The sequence below is a fragment of the Colletotrichum tamarilloi genome, assembly GCF_030869305.1.
Source record: "Colletotrichum tamarilloi strain Tom-12 chromosome Unknown Scaffold_30.1, whole genome shotgun sequence".
Classification (NCBI taxonomy): Eukaryota; Fungi; Ascomycota; class Sordariomycetes; order Glomerellales; family Glomerellaceae; genus Colletotrichum; species Colletotrichum tamarilloi.
The window spans coordinates 389,027-410,822 of record NW_026849413.1 but is presented as its reverse complement, the minus strand read 5'-3'; the positions used below and the strand labels follow the sequence as shown (position 1 = coordinate 410,822).

The window sequence follows — 21,796 nt, the reverse complement described above, 5'->3', positions numbered from 1 at the left end:
CGATCCCAATACGAAGTTCGCGAACATCAGGGATATCCATCGGGCTCAAATCGAAGCGGGTGAAAAGGAGGTTATCACGGCTGAATCCAGCGACTCTGAATGCCCTAGTGAGGCTGGCAGCTGTATTGTAGTGGGTGTGGTTGAGGATCAATAGTTAATAGTAATGAGGAGGTTGGGTTGTGATCCCATCGTTTTTGTGGTGCCAGAAACAGGGGGGTGCCAGGAAGTGGGTATGTTGACTTACTGAGTGGAACAGGTGGCAGAACGACTCTTCAACCTTTTAGTGACATTGTCTACAAGTACAAACTCTTGCCCACATGCAGAGATTTTCGTCTCGTCCTGTCGTATGTCATCAAATTCAGACAATGCAATCTGAAACTGAAGCTTGAAATCAGATTTACTGTCACGACTCATGTCGTCAAAAGACGAAGTATAGTGGTAAAATTGGGAAAAGTGGAGAGGAGGACGATGTAAGTTATTCCGTGCGACAAATCCTCAGCGTCACGCAAAAGTGCGCAAAGCAATGATGAAACGAAAGATTCCTGGGAACCCCCAGAAATTTAGGCAAGGAATTAAAGTGTCAGGTTTTAGGTGCGTACAAGTAAGATTTTAGAACAGCAGACTGTTAAGAGCGCCGGGAGCCTTGCCACTGGAAGAAAGAGGGCGTAGTATTACTGTTCGGACTAGGAACCTCCCATGTGCGGCTGAGACCACCCCCTAGCTTTCCGTGCATGTCGCGTGCTTCTTTGATCAATGAATGACCTACCGGATGGGATTACGACGTAGGGTTATGTGAAAAAAGCAGAAAAATACATCTCTTTCCCAAACCACATGTACCCGCAGTCATTCACGCTAGCATGGCGCTTGGTATAAATACCCAGCTGCTAACACTGGATCTCATTCTCGAGACCGGTGAGAAGTCTCAAGCCAGGTCTCCTCTTAGGCGACACACAAGCTGAACTAGAGGGTGGACAGAAAGAGGGGTTGAAAAGGCCCCCGACTGCATACCACATATGCCGTCATCTGAGTTAAGCGCCATCACAGTGCGTCAAGTACAGCCTGACAGAGGTTCGCGGACCAGAAAACCGAACCTCCTCAGATCGAGTATCACCAATACTGGTCAATGCCCCCTAATTACCACATTGTCCAATGACTGGCGAAGAGGAGAGCCCTATACCCAGCCTAGCGGAATGTCAACCAGAGGCATGGCAAAAATAGCTTGGGATGATCTTTCGTTCCACGTTACGAAGATCCGAACCCAAACTCGGATTTCTCCTCGTTTTTTTTTTTTTTTTTTTTTTTTTTTTGCAAAGTTTGACGCCTCATCTGCTGCCTGGTCTGGCTATGTAGAACGCAGATGGGATGGGCAGCCGCCTCAGTAAGATTAAGTCAGAATCAGGCTGAGGGTGTAAGTAAGGCACATGCATTTTGACCACACCTCATATCCTTGCAATTGGGGTGCGGCTCGTCCTAAAAGAGGGTGTGAAGGCAATATATGCCAGTCTTCCCAGGCAGTCGAGGCAATTCAATCAAGCCACTGGCTTGTCTGCCTCGCGGCAGCCTGTGCCGTCCTTGTGAAGTCGGTCAACGACTGGACCGCAAATTGATCGCCCTGTCCGGTGGCACAGCATGCTATATGTCTCGCTCTCGTCTAATACCCCTCCTCAGGCCTCTCTAAACTGGAGGGTGCTTAAAGCACATTGCTCCACTACCGTTTTTCTGCCCGAGCCTGCCTTCAAATACCGAAGTCGGCCCTCCCATCACCTCCGTCTCCCTGGGCAGTTTTCGTCTGACAGCCTGCCTCTCAAAGACTGTGCCTCCTCACTGCCACTCGCGCGCTAGCTCGGTCCAAATAGAGAAAGATAGTTCCGGTTTTCACAATGTCTACCGATCCCTCGTTTTCTATCAAGAAAGCTTTTAGTTGGAGGAGATCAGGTAATGACGAGATGCCGCCGCCACCTCCGCGTAGAGCAACGTTACCTCCGTCACCCCGCGGCTGGGTTGAGCAAACTGTCTCGGCATACAACTTGAAATGGCCCGATCTTCGACGCTATTTAATAGGCCTATACCAAATAACGGACGGGCGACGACTTAACGAAAGACAAGTTCGTACAGCAGTATTCATCCCACTGACAATACTGACAACTCATAGGAGATGTACGAAGATAAGTTTTATTTTTGGGTTCCACGGGAGTTGAGTGAGGTATGTAGAACTCTAAACTTTAATCCTCTGAGTGACGGAGACTCAGACTCTGTGCTGTAGGCTGAGCAAAGGACCATCGATACCCTCCGTGCTCGCCCTGACGACAGGGACCAACGAGACAACTCACCTGACCCCGCTGGAATGGTCTCAGATGACTTCAATTTCAACTAGATACTCTCTGATTGAGGTAATGGAGGCAATAATGTGGATTTGGCGTTCAATGGAAAAGGGTTGGCAGCTATCAATTATGGTAGTACGTGTGAAGAGATTATGTTATGTTTTCGCTTTATTTACATGTAACTCATAATCGGGTAAACTGAATGTACAAAACAAAGCCTCTCCATGGCTTGGATTGAGGTAATTTGTGTCACCCGCCTCTTCTCAAGCCGCTCATGGTTAGCTGTTAGGTATAATGATAAGAATGCCTCCCTATGCCAGTCTTCTTGTAGGCTTCGGTGAGACGGGGGCTGCATCCTGCACAGCCACCAAAACGCAGCCATGTGTTCCAATCAGCTCAAAAGCCCGGGCGCCCAGTGTGTATGCCTTATGTGCGGCTTTGAACATTTTCTTCATGTGCATAGTCCCCATCACCCAAAAAGACATGACATATCATCCTCCTACCTTGCACTAACACGGCCTTCTCGAAGTCTGAGTCTCGATGCAGACAACAGAAACAGGCCTTGCAGTAGCTTTCTACGTTCCAAGCTGTCACGATGACGACTGCCACCTGTTTTACGACATCGTACAACGCGTATGATCAATATCCACGGAACCATCTGTCTGCCGCTGCCTACGGCACAGCGGCGCTTGATCGTCACCGGAAGAGGCTGTGGGAGTGCAAGGATCAACTCTTCACTGCCAAAGACCTCCAGAAGGGATACTATCTTCCGTTCCGAGATATATCCGCATCTGGTTCAGTGAAGAAAAGCAAAATTCACAGCGACGAACAACTCCGAGATTTTCTCTGCAGCGGTTCATCAAACGCTGCAGCCAACGACAATACGTCGGTAGTCCGATCTAACTTCAAGGGAGACGAGGCTTGTCGATTTGTGTTAGTCCCATTTTTACTTTTCGACTTGCGAGGAGCAGACTCATGAACTCATCATTAGACGCAACACCCTTTGATGTGAATTCAACTCTAACATAGACAGCTTCCTGTGCGCTGAGAGCGCAATAGGACCATTGGAGATAAGTGCAATGATGCTTTTCCAGCTCTTGAGCTTCTATCAGGTCATGCTGCACTTTTTGGACTTTCTCTATGTCTATGCATCTCTCCATGGCGACGACAAAGAACTCCATTTCAGCGGATTTAGAACGCAGAAAACTCTCATAAACCCGTTACCGGCAACAATTCTGCCTGAGCTTGGCCGAAGTGGCAGACAATATCAGCTATGTTACAATCTCAAGACCGCCGTAGACAAAGGTAGTGATGGTTGGAAAACCCGGCAAGCAGCCATTCATCATCAATTTGATATTGGTCAGAACACACAGCTATGGATCATCGGAGACCCTCGTTCATCTATCAAGAAGATCATCGGCGAGCTCTATCCTGAGAATCATGTTTATCCAACCAGCTTCAGTACGTTTCAGCAAAGTTTCAAGTCATCCATGGACGTACACTTAGCTCTTGCATCTTGGGCAACGTCAGAATGGAGATGGAACATTCGATTTCTTGAAGAGAGGGCCGAAATTTTGGTAAGCATTTCCGAACATGCTTGGTCTGGAAGTTTGACTAATTTCGTTCCTTGATAGACCCTCAAAGCTACACTTGTTAAAGAAAAGGCACACATCGAAACTTTGGATCCCGGTTCTCTCAGCTCGGTTCAGAGATGGGAAGAAAAGACAACTGACACCGTCATGTCTATGGAATCGAATGTTAATATTCTGAAGCTTCTTCAGAGATTCTACAAAGATCTATTAAAGGACAGCGATTTTCCTCAGAGGGAGCGGCGTGCATGCCAACAGGGAGTAAAGAACTTCTGTTCTCAACTAGAAGAGCTCATCTGTGAAATGCAAATGCAAATCGCTAGGGCACGAGTATTGATGAAAGTCCTCGCTGAACGGAAGATGATGGTGAGTGATGCCCAAGTTTCCGCTTCACCTGGAAACCCGGATTCAACTAACGCATCTGCATCATATCCTACAGCTCATTCAGAATCTGCAGGCCCAAAGTGCCATTATTTCGTCAAGACTTGCAGCTAGTATGTATGACCAAGCCGATCGCAGTGCGATAGAAGCCATTGCCGTCCGAATAGTCACCATTGTGACTGTGGTTTATCTGCCCGCAACCTTCTCAAGTGTTAGTCATCGAACGATTCACATTGCTGATGTTGGGGGATTTCTGACTTCTTGTTAGACCTTCTTCAGTACAGATGTTATCAAATATCAGAACGGCGAAATTTTCTCGAGAGTGGCCCTTGATCGCTTTCTAGAAGTGACTCTTCCATTGATGCTTCTTACATTCGTTCCTGCAGGGATCTGGTTCTGGATCGAGAGGCGAAAGAGAAGGAAGACATCTCGCCGTGCCAAGGAAGCGTTGGTCGACTTGTTTTCTGAAGAGACGGATCTCGACAACAAATGAGGTTTCGTTAGCTCACCTTTTGACTTTTTCGCTTTTGTCAGTTGCTTCCTTGAGATTTGTTTTAGACTATATGGAGTATTGGTACAAGCGCTTGAGAATCTAGAAATCGTTTTCTTTTCTCCTATGTCTGGAATGAATATCCATTGAAGAGACAAACAGCAGCAACGCGAGCGAATTTCCATGGGTTCCTCCTGCCTAGCGAATATCAATGATCAACTCTTCTCCAATTGTAACATGGGCTATCTCTACTCGTAATCGTCAATAATCAAAACCACTTTTCACAGGCACTGTGGTATAAAGTTTAACGAACGAGGTGCCGCTGGCTACCTTCTCTGAAAGTGCCTGTTGGTATCCCTATCACAGGGTATCTAGTTGGTTCGAATCGATATGCTCTTAGAGACGAAGGGTCCATTGCTGCATATTGATTGGTTCTGCGTATTTATGTAATAGGGAGATTCCAACCGTAGCTTGGAGGGACAGTTGACGTCTCGTTGATAGTCGAATTGGCCTCTGTGCTGCCCTTGACTCGCAGTCGAATTAGACTTCCCATCCAATTGTGTTCAAAGGTTAAATCCCGAATTACTGAGTCACATAACCTGCTATTCAGATCAGGAATAAGTTGGAGCAGTCTCAAAGTGATTGCAAACAATTACTCGGCTGGCTCGTGGAAAACACATAAGTGCCGAGTGTAATTCAGTCCAATCCCTAGGCGAGCATGGTTCTACCATTGATCCCATGGTAAGTTGAATAGCTATTCGCTAAATGAAGCAGATAGCAGATTAAGCAAACGGAATAGTTGCTTCTCCGGTAAACCATCTATCTATCTAACCAAACGACATTCTTCATCGTAGACCCCCAAAACCTTCTTCCACCGAAGCCTTCTCATTCGAAATGAAAGTTCGGCCTCTCGGTCATCTCTCGGTGGACTTGCGCAAGCAAGACACCAGATTGCTTGATTTTGTTGGTGTGGCACTTGTTTTCGTAGGTTGTGTCGTTGCGAGTCGATAGTCCGATGACCTGCTTCGGGGCGCAAGTCCAGACAAATCAGAACAGGGTCGTTATCAGACATGACCTTGACGATCAGTATTCCGCTAGACACCATTGTGGCTACAGTCGGCTGTACATCGATCGAGAATCCTTCGCCGTCGCCAACGAACGTGAAAATGCTATTGTAAGGGCCGCGACTTCTCAACGGGATCCTTGCTTCCGATGATAGGAGGTATACAAGTACCTCTTGAGCATCTAGGCCCGTAACGTTCGCAATTTCGCGGACACTTCGACATGTAACCCTACCAAGAAGAAAGTCCCGCCAGGGCCACTCTCTTACCCGAATACTTTTGGCCACGAGAACGATGAAGCCGGCAATAATCCAAGAGAACATCGTCAGATTGAAAGGATCAACGCCTGCAATACGCTCGCCAATAAGAAATCCAGAGAGCAGGCCCCCAAAGACAAGAAAAGAACAGCCAGCCATGATGAAAATGGTGTAGCTCAAACATCCAATGGTGATAGCAACTTCTTCTATTGCCCAATTCTTAGAAACGAGAAAAACACTTTGCTGAGAGACAGAGAGAACATGACTTGATGTTCCGAATATGTAAGCAGGATTTGCTGACCACCAGGGCGACGACACCACTGGAGATGGGATAGGGTAAGGCCTCAACTTGTTTTCTTTGAAGTAAGAGGTTTGAGACAAAGCTTTGCCCTGGTATCGACTTGAACTTCTGGAAGCATGTCCTATATTGCTAACATTTCGCAAGTTGACCAGAGCGGTGTAGCTTCGCGCTTGTCTTTGGATCTTGGCCAACATATCGGATTCGTTGACGGCAACGCACGCCCGAAAGATAGAGTCTGCTAGACTTGGATCCATGCATGAAAGAGGAATCATGACTCGTATGAGATCGTCCATCGATGAAATCGGCAAATCTTCGATACTTCTGTTCTTTGAGGCCACGATGTTGAGGTGAGGTATCGCAGTATCCAGTGCGTCAGACGGTAATTGCACTTGTCTTTCGATATCGCCCGAGATACGAGCCTCGGAAATGGACGCTGCCGTATCAAAGAGCACGTTCAGAGCATTTCGGCATTGACCTATTGCCACATTACTCCAAGAACCTGTAAGTTGAGCCCCTCTATCTTGATACAAGATTGTTGAAAAATGCCTGGCCTCAGCGGGTCGAATCAGGGTTGAGATATCGAATTCGTCCTTTCGGTGACCGTGGGTATTTCGAGTTCGTAGGTCAGAGATAATGCGCCAAAATAGCCGGAACAGAAGTGCAGACACCTCTGTCAGGTCAGATACGTATGTATCGGTGTGTGCACTCAAAACTTCCGGTCTGATGGTTCCATCTGGAGCCGGCAGAGCCGCTAACTCAACTCGGTCCGCGTGATCGGTCTCGAAGTCAGAGTCAGGGTCAAAGTAGGAGTCATAGGAAGATCTCGAGTCAGAGTCCACACCGTACACTTTCATCTTTCCTTTATCAGGCCATCGATACCTGACCTTCACGTCGGGGATTCTGTCCCTTTTTCTGCGAAGAGCTGCTACAGCATAGCCTGGCAAGTTGTGCCCTAGAATTTTCATCTTAGCCGACAACTTGGCGAGCACAGTTAATATCATGGCATGCCAGAAAGATCCCAATCTGGAACCGGCCTTCACTTCGGTGTTGAAAGACATTATTTTAGCCAATGTGACCGTAATGTAGTCAATCAGGGCGTAAAATCTCGGAAGCTCGGATTGCGAGACATCCATAGCCTGTTCTGCTCTTGAGTCGGAAGGCTCATTTCTGCGAGCCATGTTGAATTTTCTGGACATCTTAGACCCACTCGTTAGATCTTCCAGCACCATTTGACTATGCGAGATTATGACCATGTCCCGGCTTTTGTAAGAAGATTCAAAGCCAGCAAGGGAATCTTGATCGTTGAGACCATAGATGGCGAGGGCGCAAATTAGTCGGTCGGCAAGAGACTTGAGCTGATCGAAGCTAGTGGCCGTAATTCCGCCAGGTACCATGCCAATTGATGCAATCTTTGAAGAGCTTTGGCTGCTCTCGGTGTCTTCCATGTTATCAAGAAGTCGATTTGCTTCTAAAGACCAAAGTTGGGCCTCAATTTTATCCTCAATGTTGCAGCTTGAGAGACTCCCGAATCTTGATGACTCTCCCTTGCTGTTGTTGTCGGTTGGGGACTGTCGAGTGTTCGGCACTTGGCCGCTCGAATCATCGCGCGGAATACGAAGTAACTTCATCTTTTCCATCAACGCCAGCCGTCTTGATAACGCATTGGTGCCTCGGGTCGGATCGTCATAGTCTTCGAGCTCTATATCAAGCCTTTGGTCTTGACGAGCGTCCCAACTTGCTTGAGCATTTTGGTCGATGGTTGGCATAGAGTCGGGCATAGCTAGATGATAGTTTTCGTTCGCCGATAAACGATGATTTAAGGAGAAGAACGGAAACTCCTCATCGAATGAATCAGAGTCTTCCCAAGCCCAACCATCAGCTGACACGAGAGAGCAAGCACCTCAAGCGAACCAGTCAGATTTGCAGTAAACCCCTCACTTCTCAGCCTCACTTATTTCAACCCAAATCTGCTCGTTACAAACAGTGTCACAATGATGCGGCGGCTCTTGCCGATTCATCCACTTTACCCCGCGATCATACTACTGCTTCACAGCAACATCGTTTTAAACGCGTCCCAAGTTGAGCTCTACCTGTGACGGAGCGTACACTCAGTTCCCATCCTCGCCAAGCATCTGAATATCCAAACATCCAGGACTTCTCAAAGATGGACCCCACGCAATCTCCATCGTACTTCAAAGATTTTCAGGATACATTGCGGCAGTCTAGTCACGGCCCGGTCTCCGGCAGGACACATCTGCATGATTCCACTGATACTGATTCTGATAGCACTGGATCTATTTGGTCTATATATCATCAGAGGTGCGTCTCAAACGTGGAATGACCCGAGCAGCGAGGGACTTGCAGGACTGAATGCTGGAAATGAAAGCAGAGAAGCATACGAAAGGGAGGAGCCCTTAAACCCAGACGACGTTCCCAATTTTGCTCGATTAACTGAAATCCAAACCTATGCTTCAGTCCAAAGTTCTCAGGCTTCCCAAGTTGGTAGCCGATCATGGGAGAAACCTTCAAAGGGTTGGGCTGAATGGACGACTTTTGAAGAAGATGGAAGAACCCTTGATACAGCCATTATTCACCGACGGCAATTGACTCACTCTGGAGATAAAATAAGCGATACTTTGATCTTCAAATACAATGACAGTATCTTTGCATTCATACATGCATACCTAACATCACTCCAGGCAGGGAGCGAGAGCACCTTCAGCAACCGAAATGCGTTCCGAATATTTCCTCGTGAGCGACCTGGTCCTCTGCCAATCCCAAGAACATCCTATATTCCACCAGGATTCGCTACCTTTGCTTCCCTGTTGCCAAATACACAAGCAAAACAAAGACCTCCGATGCCTCCGCCGCCAGCACCAGCACCAGCACTAAGAATACCACCACCACCACCAGGACAACCACCACTACTACTGCTTCAATCATCAGTTCGGCAGTCAAAGTTCTCAAGACGAGCTGCTATCGACTTCAAGGATTACTACATGTTATATTTTGCGAAGGATGCGATCAAACAACAAGCACTGGAAACAAAGAAGTCGCTGAGCCAAAGTTCTCGTGATGTCGTTTCATTAGAGGCACTTTTGGGGTTCATAAGATATACTTTTCCAGAGGCAGAGAAGGAAAGAGAGCACATAATCGAGACCAGAATGGCTTCATTTGACTAAGGTACGTGTGGACAATATTTGAGCCCGGATCGATCATCTACGAAAAGCGACGCGTGGCGGACAGCAATTGGTTTCATGAGCAATGTCTCAAGGTGAAAAAGGTGCAGTGCGAGCACAGCGAATCCAACCAAACTCTCGGCATCTCTCTATCCGTTGAGGAGGTTGTTCATCGGCAAATACCAAACGTCGGGTCTTACCTTGTTACAAGTCAACGACGAATCAGACCCTTCACCGGGTTGAAGCCTCTGGAATCAGAGGAAATCGGTTTCGTTCCTTTGGAGATGATACAAGAGCCTGAACAACAAAGCTTGCGGGCTAAGCTTATTGATCTTGGCCGTCGTTACATATATCTCAGCTCTCATCATCCCACGATTTGGGAGTACGAAGGCCCAGTTGCGCTCGGTGGCTTTTTGAGGAACATGACAGAGGAGAGTTCACAACCACAAGTGCAAGAATATTCTTGGAGGTTTTTGCAGGTACGCTCTTTTGCCTTAGAGAGAGAATGTCTCACCTTGATCCACTGACCTTTACTCCAGAGAAAATCAATGGAAAGAGTAGTAATCGATAATCGCACTCTATGGAGCAGCTTCCAGCCAGAAGTATTTAACCCCGATACAAGTAAACTGCTGCGCCTTGATGAAGAGCAAGCCGACAAAGAGCAAAGTGGTTTTTCAGGAAGTGATTGGCTCTATCTCATTTGTCGCAATCGCATTTCTGCCTTCCTTCTCGGTTCGGATATCTTAGCCAGCGACCTCAACGTCTCTAATCTCCGAGAAATTCATTGGACACCGGATCTCGTGTTTCCCCGCTATGTCGATGCTGGCTTGTTCCGGTCTTTGATACTGAAACACGTGGTCACGAGAGGGAAGGGAGCGCTGCAAAGACTCTGCCGTGGCGTGCGGAGTGCAGGCTTGCTGCTATTGCTTCATGGACCACAAAGTGCGACTCGTAAAATTGCGAATAGTCAGTCTATCGTCCCAGAACTTCACTTTTATGAATAAAAGGCTAATCACCTTTGAAGATATCGCAGAGTATGTACAAAAGGTTATCTGCCGAGTTCAGCCAGAACCAACTTTCAATGGTTTCCAATTCCATACAGAATGTGCGTCACTGTGGGACATGATCATCCTGCTTGAGAGAGTACACACTCTGTGGTGGATTGATGGCACTCCCAATAGCATTTGCCTTGACTCCCTCCTGCTTTACCCAGGCGTCGTCTTCCTGACGACAGATAACCTTAGGGACGTGGACAGTATTTTGCTCGATGCAGTTGACTTAGTTAACAACTGCGAAGATGGATGGGTTCTCAGCGACGATGACATGGCAGAGAGCAAGACCCAAAGGTTATGGAGACAGCATCTGTCTGACGAGCTCCCTGGCTCGTTTGGGTCTGGGTCTGATGATGCTCGACTTCAGGAGTTCTGCCACATCCTCTCAGACTTCGAAAGCCAAGATGTTCGTATGTCCAAAACTTTACGAATGGCAGCTCGGCTAGCCGAGACACAGGGCGAAGTCGTGGCCGAGAGGCATGTATTCCGAATTATTCGACAATCTCTTGCCCTCAGAGATCACGAGAGCTTTGACGAAAGAATCCGTCAGCTGGATCGGGCCACTGCTTCGCAGACACCCTGATGAAATTGGATAGTGTTCAGCCGAAGATCTCAATTGAATCGGCTCGGAGCAGATTCTTGAGAATGGAGTGGGAAAACGAGCTCGAAGCCAGATTTCAATAGACTACGCTTTTTTCTCAATATCTTGATTTTGGATCTCTTCAGCATACCACATTTAGACCTATATTTGGGACATTGAAGGTTCTTCCAGTCGTTGGATTCAAGCTATCTCATCAGTGCTACGCCGATGGGCTTTTCTACAACACAAATGCCTCCCATGTCCCGAGACTTTCTCTCTATAAATAAAAGAACAGGTAAAAATCAAAACAAACAACCGATAAAAGGCTCTTCCCTTATGCCTTGAAGAAGTCGGTAACAGCTTTGGTGAACTGGTCAGGGTCCTGCATGGGCGCAAAGTGGCTGACACCAGTGAGGATGGTAACCTTGCTGCCGGGGATAGCCTTGTTCAAGATACCGGGGACATCGCGGTTGACAGCCTCCTCGTGCTCGGCGCCGGCAATCATGACCTTGGCACCAGGAATGCTCTTGAGCTGCGCATCGGTGAACTGCGGCAGAGTACCCTCCATGGTGGCAACCTTGGTCGCGAACTCGGTGAAGTTGGCTCCGGGCTGGAGGGTGCCGTACTCGGTCCTGCAGCGAGCGACCAGAGTAGAGAAGATGGCCGTGTCGCTGAAGGTAGCGTTGGTCTGGTCAGGCTTGGCCGAGGCGCCGAAAATGAAGGCCTTGTTGATGGGCTTGGCCGTGACGGAGTTGATGAGCGCCGCGAGAGTGGTGATGCCACCATCAGACCAGCCGACGACGTTGTACGAGGACACGCCGGCGCCGGCGAGGAGGTCGTGGATGTCGAGCGCCATCTGGTCGTAGGTGAAGACGTCGTCCTTGTTGTACGTCGTGCGGCCGTGGCCGCGGCGGTCGACGGCGATGACGTAGTGGCCCGCGGAGACGAGGCGGGAGATGACGGAGCCAAAGTAGGCAGAGTAGCCGAGGCCGCCGTGGTCCATGACGATGGGGACGCCGCCGGCCGCCTTGTTGTACTCCTGGAACCACATCTGGATGCCGTTGATGGCCGTCTTGGCCGTGGAGATGGGGGTGGGGAGGTTCGGGGTCGCGGGGAGGGTCTGCCAGATGGGGGTCTGGCGGACGGCGAGGCCGGAGACGGAGCCGGCGACGGCGACGGCGGCCATGAGGGCGTTGTTGAAGTGCATTTTGGCGGGTTGTTTTGTTAAATCACAGAGAAAGAATGTGGTGACTGGTTAAGAAAAAAGAATGTGTGGGAAAAACAAACACGAAAGAGTGAGAGACTCAAGTGAGAGACGATGCGATTTGGGAAATCCAAAAGCGAAGCGATTGATGAGGGTGAGGGAGAAAAAAAGAAGAATACTACAATCGGCAGAGGAACCATCGTGTAATTAAATACACAATAGCCGTTTGACTTCCTTCGTCTCCCCTAGCTACGGATACCTAGTCGTCTTCTCTTCCCCCGCTTGGCGAACCGAAAGGCTGGAACTGAGTTAATTGCAATTCATCCAGTCGTGGCGGAGCAACGCGTCTGAAAATAGGAGGCGTACTGGCGTGGTGCCGGGATCACGACTCACGCAAGTTCGCAAACCCCGGTTTAGAGTTTTTCGCACTTTTCGCCCTCCCCGTAGCCCGCGTCCACAATCGGTGGCCTTTTCGGCCGGCCGTGCCGGCGGAGGGAGAGCCTCATCAAGACATTTTCCACTCGGGGGGCCGCGCGCGGCAAGCGAAAACGAAGAAAAACCTAAAACTCCGTAGTATACTGAGTTGTATACCATCGTGAGATGACCAGGCGAGGCGGCGGCTAAGCCGGCTAAGCGGCAGCTCTTTCAAATGAACACGGACGACTCCGTAAAAGGTGTCAAAATGCCAACTATTCGTCTGCATTTCTCACAGAGGCAAATGGGGGCCATGCAACTCCTTAAGTCCACCCGCGAAGGAGTTCGGACAAAATGGACTGTTCCAGTCGTAAGGCTCCTCGTACACACCCAGCACTCGGGAGGACCCGACTGGTTCATCACTTTGACACATGGGATGGCAGGGGTGTCCTGCACAGATCACGTCTGGAGTTTATGGGGGGCGATGGCTATACCGCAATGCGTTATTCAAGTCAGTCCACTCAGACTCTCACAAGCCTCAATGTCGTATTCTTCCAAGCCTTATGGGGCCTCAAGACTAAAGCCTCGAGCCGATACAACCGTCTGTTGCTGAGCCAAGCCCCGACTTCGTAGATACTCTGCAAACATGAGACCTGGCTTAATCACCATTACAATCGCGAGCTTTCTATAACCCGAGACCGAAGTCGACAGTTTTTGGACTCATGGGGACTCATTGGAACTCATGGATTGTGGCCATTTCTTCTCAAACGTACTCTAAAGCCCGAACCACAACAGGGACAATAGAAGCTTTTATAGTATGGTACCGGACAAACAACAACCAGAAAACAAAATGCAGAAAAACTACCAACTCCTTACTGATGAATCCCCTGCGCCGGTCCATGCTCAACAATCTTCCCCTTGTCCAAGCGGATAAAGTAGTTTGCATCCTGAACAGCCTCAAGCCGATGCGCAATCGTAACGACGGTGCTCGTAGTCAATTCATTCCTCAGCACCTCCTGCACCCTAGCCGCCGTCTCCTTATCAATCGACGCGGTAGCCTCGTCCAACACCACAATAGGGCTCCTACGGAGGACGGCCCGGCCAATCCCGATGAGCTGCCGCTGTCCCTGGCTCAGGTTCTTCCCGCCGCCCTCGACGTGGGAGTACAGGTCCCACCCGGCGCCGAGGACCCGGTGGAGGACGACCACGCACTCGGTATCGGTGTACTGGTGTAGCGGGTCGAGGTTGTCCCGCAGCGTGCCGGGGAAGAGCACAGGATCTTGCGCGACGAAGCTGACGCGTTGCCGCCACACATGAACGTCTACGTCTGACAGCTTGTAGTTTCCGACGCGGATGGCGCCTTCGGAAGGGTGAATGGTCGCGAGGAGGGCGAGGGCCAGGGTGGACTTACCAGACCCCGTCCTGCCGAGCACCGCGCAAGTGGAGCCCCCAGGGATAGTGAAGGAGGCTTCCGAGATCGAAGGGTCCAGGTGAGGTGCGTACCTCAAAGTGACGTTATCAAAGATGACGTCGTCCGAGTGGTGAGGCCAGCTCGTGGGCGGCGTCAGTTCGCCGCAAGGCTCTTCGGGAATGTCCAGAAGCTCAATCACGCGCTCGACTGAGACAAAGTCCATTTGCAGGGTACCGTATTGCTTGCAGAGGTTATGTGTTGCCTCGACAAATGCGGACGCAGTCGTCAAGACGAAGGCGGTCAAACCGGGCGAGAGGCCCTTGTACAGCGCAAGCAGAGTGAGAGCAAAGGTACAGATGGCGGAGAGGGCATCGAATCTGTACATGAGCCAGGCTTGAAGACTCCAGTAGAAGTGATCCATCTTCTGGAAGGCATCCGTGACGACAATGTTCATGTTCTGGAAGTGGTGTTGGGCCTTGAAGGCGCGGATGGTTGCCAGCCCGTCGAGCAAGATACCAAAGTTAGACATGAGAGGGCTGAGGGAGACCATTTCGAGTCTTCGTAGACTCTGAGAAGTGGGCAGGAATCGCATAAAGATGTAGACGAACCAGAGCGTCATACCAACCGAGAAGAGGAGGAAGAGTGGTGTGACGGAGGCGATGACGACCATGCTTGAGAACCAAGTGATGGACTGAACAGCAACTTCGCGTAGCGGTCTCATGATGCCGCCGTCGATCATTCCAATATCAGAGACGAGGCGGTTCATCAAGCGCCCCACTGGAGTAACGTCGTAGAAGCGGAAAGTTGCACGGCCGACTTTGTTGATGACCCTCTTGAAGAGATCCCTTGCCGCGGTAATGATCATGAGTAAGGTCAGTCCTTCAGACAACGTGTAAATCACAGCCTGAGTAACCGCGATTCCAAGATAAACCCACAGCCAGGGCCTCAGATCGGTGTCTGGATCCGGGAGCCCAGCAAAAAGCTTGGAGAAGTCAATGCCGTCGGACGCTTCCTTTGTCGATATCTCGTGCTTGTACGCTTCACCCCAAGCTTTGAGGAACCAGTAGTTGAGTAGACTGCCCAGTCTGAACAATGCAAAGACCAACACCAACACAGCCCACCACTTGAGCTTGCCAGCCTTGATATAGGTCCAGTAAACCGACAACATGACGCCGCCGTGGGCGCGGTGCTCCTCTTCGATAAACTTGGACGGTATGGCGGCGTCTTGCTGAGTTTCGTCGAGGGTGTGCTCATGCTCGTCCTGGTGAGCAGCCGGATCCTCGTCTTCCAGGAGAAACTTGGCGACTTCTGCCGATGCCTCCTCCGAGTTCAAGACACGAGCGGTGCCGTCGACCACTTCGACCATCTGGCCAGCGAGATGAAGACACAAGTCTACTCTGTGAGTGACAAGCACCACGGTTCGGCCTTCCACCAGCGGGCCTTGGAGGAGCTTCTTTACGATGGATTCAGCCGTGTTATGGTCCAGAGCAGCGAGAGGGTCGTCCAGCAACAGCACGCGAGACCGGCTGTACACAGCACGGGCCAATGCAACCCGCGCCCTTTGTCCGCCCGACAGACCGATTCCGTTCTCGCCCATGTCGGACAGGTCTCCATGTTTGAATGTGGCCAAGTCGGGAAGCAGGGCACACGCATCAAGAGTCTGGGTATATCTCGCGGAGTCAAAGGGTGCTGAAAAAAGGATGTTGTCGCGGATGCTCATGTGTTGGAGCCAAGGGCTTTGAGCGCAGTACCCAATGGGCTCAGTTGGGATGACCACATCGCCTATTTGCCGGTCGAGTTCTCCGAGAATTGCCTGCAGTAATGCGGTCTTGCCAGAGCCGACTTTGCCAAATATGACCGTAAGGCCCTGCGGGAAGCTGATATCGAGATTTCTAAGCACGGGTTGCTCGTATCCAGGCCATGCAAATGTTGCCTTTGTGAACTTGATATCGTTTGTGAGGTGGTCCGAGAACACGCCATCCTTGTCCGGCTCGCTCATGAACTCCTCGATACGGCCCATGGCGATAGATGCATTGAGAACAACTGTGATGAGCCCCGGCAGCTCCTTGAAGCTAGTCTCTAGCAGAGTGAAGAGGGATAGAGCGGGAAAGGCCACATCAACGGAGAGAGTCTTTCCGGCAATGAACGTATAGGCGAAGAAGGTCGCAACCGGGAAAAGTGTGCCAGAGGTGATGTTAAGTGTGGAAATCGCGATACTCCACAATCCAGTCACGACTCTCGTCCTCAGTTCATGTCGTCGAGTGACCATGATAGCGTCCAACCACTTTGACTGCCAGTCGTACCATCGCAAGTGCCTTATTCCTTCGACAAATTGGGACGTCGACTGCAACCGAGCATCAGTGGCAGCCCTGCGCACGCGCTCCCTCTTGAGAAGCTGGGTGATGAAGACGGTGTTAAGCATTTGAGCAAGCAAGACGCAGAGCATGCCAAACATGCACGACCAGCCAAGGAGCTGCCAGACGAGGAAGAAGGAGAAGATGAACTGGAGCGGTTTCACGACCAGTGCCGGGAACTCCCAGAAGCGCTGGGCAACCTCGTAGACGTCATTTCTCATCAGATTGAGAATCCTTCCAGTGGTAGCAGGCTGCCTCGATGGTTTCTGATCTTGTACCCGGCGGTACTTTTGATTTGTTGATCGTCCACGTCTGAACCATCCGAACAGCTTCCCGAACCGGCTGGTGGGTTCGCTGCCGCTTTCATTGTCATCGGTAGCGACTTCTGTATCTTCGTCATCGTCGTCGCTCTCATCGTTTCCGTCTTCCTGGGCTCCATTCAACATCTTCTCGGCAGCCGGCTGACCAAAGTGTTTCCGCGACAAGGTCTTGGCGTAAAGTGTGGTGATCATCTCTCCGCGAGACCGCTCATAGCAGCGTCTCGAAAACCAGAGTTGAAAAACGGCAGCCTGGCAGGCGATAAGACGAACGGCCAAAATGCCAATGGCGTACAGGATGGACACCTCAATGTTCTTGGACCCGCTTTGGATGGCCCTAAGGAGCTGCTGCAGCAACATGGGGACGGAGAGCGCAGCAGCGCATTCAATGATTCCAAGAAACGACTGAATGATCAAATCTAGACCGTTTGCCGAGAATAGCTTGGCAGTCATAGACCCACGAAGCTCGTGGAATAGCCCGTGGAGGCGCTCATGCTGAAAATCAAACGGCAGTTGCCACACATCCTCGTTATGCAGCTGCTTCTCATAGCCCTTTGAAATCATGGGCGCCATCCACGACACGGTCATGAATCTCCACAGAGAGAGGTTGTCTTCGGGACTGCGGAGCTGGTCGGTGGGTTCGGCGCGCGCAATGTCAGAGTCGCCGAGCGATGGGTCCCGCATCGGCATGGCTACAATACCAATAATGCCGGCCATGCTAATGACCGGGTCCGCTAGGATGAGCGTATGGACTAGTCTGTGGAGTCTGTAACTGAATGCCGTCGAGACAACGCCACAAGACAGGATCGTCAGGTAGAGAAACAACAGCGTCTTGGGCGTCTTGGTAGGCCGGTCCATGGCGGTGATTAGAGCGGCAACAATCCAGGGCACCAAGTCTAGTAAGTCAAAAACGCGGCGTGGTTGTGCGAGAGTAGAAGACACGCCCTGAACCAGCCCAGCCAGCGTAATCGCGAAGAGGTAGACTGTCCAGAACGTCCAAGCCTTTTTCAGAGATGGATGTGTCGTATCCCCGTACGAAGACTCCTGGGCAAAGCCAGAGCACCACGCCGGTCTCCTGCGAAGAAGCGGCCTCAGAAGAACGAGGAACAGCAGCACTACCGCGACCGAGGCGCGGACAATGTTGGTGATATCCATGACTCTGGAAGCATTGAAAAGTTGTGCCGTAGTTAGGATCTTCGCCGTCGTCGCGTTCTCTGCTTGGAACTTTGCGTGTGATGGAGAGTGAAGGTGAGACGGGCCGGCGAGGACATCTTGGAAGGCGACATAGCTATAGTACGGCAAGCCACTAGACGGCAGCTCGCCGCCGCCGTCCAGGTCTACAAAGCTACTCATCTTTCTGATAAAAGTTTGGCAGCGATTGCCGCCGTCTGAGAAGTGTGGAACCCGGAGCGTGGTTGTGATACCATCAAGCTCCCAAACCGCGGGGCGGGGTGGTGGTTATGTCTTACTGCGTAGGTTGTACGGCGGGGGGGAGGCACAGATAACGGAGTGAGGTTGGAAAATCGGGTACTAGTACCGGAACTCACCGCTCCAAAGGTTCTCACGGTTTCAATTCGCCAATTGGGCAATGTAACGAAGCGTCAATTGGTTAATGTAACGAAGGATCGGGCGCAGAAAGTGGTAGCCTTGTCAATCTTATTCCCGAAATCATGCCTGCACCTGACTGCTCACGTGTCATCTTCGGATAAGCGCTGCATTGTGTCGCGAAACATAGGGAAAACCCATCGGCTGCATTCAGATGCTTGGTGATCAAAATTGGGCGGTAAATACGCTGCGTTAGGTATGACAATGAAGCATGTTCGCGACCAAGTCCTTCAAGGTCTGTTTCTGGACAAAGGGGTAAAGAAATGGCGAATCGGAGAGGCTTGGCGGCCGCAGTGCCGTTTCCCGCTGGCACCGTCTGCCATTCGGGGCAGAATGAGGCAGCTCACGTGATCTATAGATCTCTTAGGTAAGCACATCCTTTGACCTTGTGAGACGACCGGATGACATACTGAGGTACGTTTTTCCACAGATGTGGGGCCGCCGACTCTTGCTTCCGAACGGGAACCGGAACTCAGGTACCGGACTCCGGCCACAAAATTGATCCGGTTCGCCACTCGGCACTTACTCTCCGGGCCCCGATCCGTCTAGGCGGTGCAATCTGAGACGAATGTTGGTTCGTCCCAGCGTGTTTCCCATACGAGACGGCCCCACAATGCGAACACGAACCCGATCATCCATGCATTGACACCCGTTAACCACACCTATCGTCAACCACAGTCACCCCTACCCCCCGCGCCAAAACTACCATCGATCTGCATTGCCAGACATCGCGGCAGCTAGGCATATCCTACGCGAGTGTTACCGTCTACCAAGCTCCATCAGTGTGGAGCCCTGGCACCGTAGTCTCTAATCAGAGAAGCAAGAATTACGCTTATGTGGGAGGTGATTTTAGCATACAACTCATCTCCCTCCCTAAGCGTCATAGTCGCGCTGGACCCCGAGCCAGGGGCTAGGCTAGCGATGGACAAGCAACAACATGGCCTACTTACCGGTTTCCTATGCGAACCCATACGCACCGTTGCACCGTCGTGTGTGGAGGTGCATAGGTGTGTGGTCGACGATGAGACGACTACATAAAGACTAGACACCCTTCATCAACATCCAAGTTCGTCCGTACTCTCAGGTCCTCACAACTAGCCTCCCTCCCACTACCTACCTACTCGTAACTCGAAAGGCCCACCCTCGCCACACAAAACATGGCAAACGCAACCGACCCTGTCGCCGCTGCAGGCACTACGTTCGACCCTCAACACTGGCCAGCAGCGACAGCCGGCCTCGTCTTCATCGTCTTCGCACTCCTCGCGCAGAGCTGGTTCAAGGTCGACCCCGTGGCCCATGTTCCCGTCGTGGGCAAGGGCGGAAAATGGGCGCGCAGGAAAGCGTTTCTGGCGGGCAAGGGACCGCAGATGTACGCGGACGGGTACAAGCAGTTCAAGGACAGCATTTTCCGCATCACAACGTCCAAGAGTGAGTATTGCAGAAATAGGTCAAGATTATTGTTAACGACGGACTCACGTTGACTTACACGCCTTAGAGAAGGATACCATTTGCGTGCCTCCCAAGTACCTCCCCGAGTTGAAGAAGGTCCCCGACGATGTCATCAGCTTCACCAAGGCCATTGACGAGGTACCGAAGAGCCCACCCCTAGATCTTACAATACTCCAGAAAGCTGACTTGGCCAAAGTCCATGCAAGTCAAATACACCCAAATCTCAAACGACATGCCCATCATCATCCACGCCGTCAGAGCCTCGTTGACCCCAGCTCTACGTTCGTAACCCTAATCCACCCAATATCAAGGACCTTCTCCCCCCCAGGACCCCCTCCCCTCAGCTAACATCCCCCCTCAAAAACAGCCCGCCTCAACGAAGGCATCTCAGACGAAGTCATCGACTCCATGCGCCTCGAACTCCCCCAATCCCCCGCCTGGACCGAAATCAACATCAACGCCAAACTCCTCCGCATCATCGCAATGGTCTCGGGCCGCGTCTTCATCGGCTCCGAGCTCTGCCGCGACGAACGCTACCTCGACGCCTCAATCTCCTACACCGTAGACCTCATGACCGCAGTCCACGTCATCGCCTTCGTCCCCTCCTTCCTCCGCCCCTTTGTCGCCTCCTGGCTGCCCACCACCAAGAAGCTCTACAAGCGCATCGCCGACGCCGAGGCCGTCTTCCGCCCCATCGTGACGGCCCGCAAGGAAGCGGCGAAGAGGGACGATTACCGCGAGCCGGACGACATGCTGCAGTGGCTCCTCAACGCGCAGCCCAAGTTTGGCGAGCTGAGCGATCGCGAGATGGCGATGGCGCAGCTGGGGGTTAGCTTTGCTGCGATTCACACGACGTCCATGACGACGCTGAATGCGATTTACTGGCTCGCGGCGAAGCCTGAGATCAATTCTTTGCTTCGGGACGATATTCAGGCGGCTCTTGCTGAATCTGGTGGGAACTTCTCTAGCAGCGCCCTGCAGAATATGAAGAAGCTGGATAGTTTCCTGAAGGAGGTGATGCGCGTCAACCCGATTTCAGCAGGTATGTTTCGACGTATCAAACCTTGGGAAACCATACACCTGGCTTTCTCCGTCCGGTTTCCCAAAACTAACACGTTCCCCTTTTTCCACCATTAGCATCCTTCACCCGCAAAGTCCTCAAAAACGTAACCCTCCCAAACGGCCAAACCATCCCCGAAGGAATGTTCATCGAGGTCCCCGCAGGCGGCATGAACAACGATCCCGAAATCTTCCCGGACCCAGAGGTGTTCGACCCCCTACGCTTCTACAAGCTCCGCGAGGCAAAAGAGCTAGCCACCTCGGGCACCAAGGCGGCAGAGGTCGTCATGCAGGCCCAGTTCGTCAGCGTCGGCACCACGCACCTGACGTTCGGCTACGGCAAACACGCGTGCCCCGGACGGTTCTTCGCGGTGAACGAGATCAAGATGATTATGGCGAATATCATTTGCAATTACGAGATCAAGTTGCCTGAGGGGGTGACGGAGAGATATGAGAATTTGGCTTTTGGCGCTTCTGTGAGTTTTCATTTTTTTCTTTTCCCCCCTTTTCTGAGCCTCGATCTGGGGGGATATGAATGCCCTGCCAAATGGGATGAGCGATGCTGACGTAGACTGCTAGACTGTTCCGGATCCCAAAAAGACAATCATGATCAGAAAGCTGTAAATGGCATCATGGAAGCGAAAGTTGTGATACGGATACGGATACGAGATTTGAGGGGAATGAAGTTTTTGCAACAAAACGTTGCTTCCACCCGAGAAGAGTGCGGAGTAATGAGCGATTTACTTTTGAGACCATGGACCACCCTGCCCGC

The 21,796-nt window shown here is 51.1% G+C and overlaps 9 protein-coding genes across 9 annotated transcripts; 5 read left to right on the top strand and 4 right to left on the bottom strand.

Annotated features, from left to right (window-relative positions):
* Positions 1–1,946: 1,946 nt before the first annotated feature.
* CTAM01_08616 (uncharacterized protein) lies at positions 1,947–2,198 on the top strand (the record flags this gene model as incomplete). The annotated part of the gene is made up of 1 exon (XM_060524636.1): positions 1,947–2,198. The coding sequence occupies one exon, from the start codon at positions 1,947–1,949 to the stop codon at positions 2,196–2,198; it is 252 nt and encodes an 83-aa protein (XP_060380855.1).
* A 718-nt stretch (positions 2,199–2,916) lies between these two features.
* Positions 2,917–4,784, top strand: CTAM01_08615 (uncharacterized protein; the record flags this gene model as incomplete). Its single annotated transcript, XM_060524635.1, has 5 exons — positions 2,917–3,254; positions 3,355–3,898; positions 3,956–4,276; positions 4,350–4,502; positions 4,560–4,784. 5 exons carry the CDS (start codon positions 2,917–2,919, stop codon positions 4,782–4,784), a joined length of 1,581 nt encoding a protein of 526 aa, XP_060380854.1.
* An 820-nt stretch (positions 4,785–5,604) lies between these two features.
* Positions 5,605–6,165, bottom strand: CTAM01_08614 (uncharacterized protein; the record flags this gene model as incomplete). The annotated part of the gene is made up of 1 exon (XM_060524634.1): positions 5,605–6,165. One exon carries the CDS (start codon positions 6,163–6,165, stop codon positions 5,605–5,607), a length of 561 nt encoding a protein of 186 aa, XP_060380853.1.
* A 689-nt stretch (positions 6,166–6,854) lies between these two features.
* CTAM01_08613 (uncharacterized protein) lies at positions 6,855–8,178 on the bottom strand (the record flags this gene model as incomplete). The annotated part of the gene is made up of 2 exons (XM_060524633.1): positions 6,855–6,875; positions 7,087–8,178. The coding sequence occupies 2 exons, from the start codon at positions 8,176–8,178 to the stop codon at positions 6,855–6,857; spliced, it is 1,113 nt and encodes a 370-aa protein (XP_060380852.1).
* Positions 8,179–9,863: 1,685 nt separating this feature from the next.
* Positions 9,864–10,106, top strand: CTAM01_08612 (uncharacterized protein; the record flags this gene model as incomplete). Its single annotated transcript, XM_060524632.1, has 1 exon — positions 9,864–10,106. One exon carries the CDS (start codon positions 9,864–9,866, stop codon positions 10,104–10,106), a length of 243 nt encoding a protein of 80 aa, XP_060380851.1.
* Positions 10,107–10,701: 595 nt separating this feature from the next.
* CTAM01_08611 (uncharacterized protein) lies at positions 10,702–11,214 on the top strand (the record flags this gene model as incomplete). The annotated part of the gene is made up of 1 exon (XM_060524631.1): positions 10,702–11,214. One exon carries the CDS (start codon positions 10,702–10,704, stop codon positions 11,212–11,214), a length of 513 nt encoding a protein of 170 aa, XP_060380850.1.
* A 331-nt stretch (positions 11,215–11,545) lies between these two features.
* Positions 11,546–12,418, bottom strand: CTAM01_08610 (uncharacterized protein; the record flags this gene model as incomplete). The annotated part of the gene is made up of 1 exon (XM_060524630.1): positions 11,546–12,418. The coding sequence occupies one exon, from the start codon at positions 12,416–12,418 to the stop codon at positions 11,546–11,548; it is 873 nt and encodes a 290-aa protein (XP_060380849.1).
* Positions 12,419–13,701: 1,283 nt separating this feature from the next.
* Positions 13,702–18,264, bottom strand: CTAM01_08609 (ABC transporter; the record flags this gene model as incomplete). Its single annotated transcript, XM_060524629.1, has 1 exon — positions 13,702–18,264. The coding sequence occupies one exon, from the start codon at positions 18,262–18,264 to the stop codon at positions 13,702–13,704; it is 4,563 nt and encodes a 1,520-aa protein (XP_060380848.1).
* A 1,409-nt stretch (positions 18,265–19,673) lies between these two features.
* CTAM01_08608 (cytochrome P450) lies at positions 19,674–21,648 on the top strand (the record flags this gene model as incomplete). The annotated part of the gene is made up of 6 exons (XM_060524628.1): positions 19,674–19,944; positions 20,012–20,103; positions 20,162–20,246; positions 20,333–21,007; positions 21,103–21,500; positions 21,604–21,648. 6 exons carry the CDS (start codon positions 19,674–19,676, stop codon positions 21,646–21,648), a joined length of 1,566 nt encoding a protein of 521 aa, XP_060380847.1.
* Between the last annotated feature and the right edge of the window lie 148 nt (positions 21,649–21,796).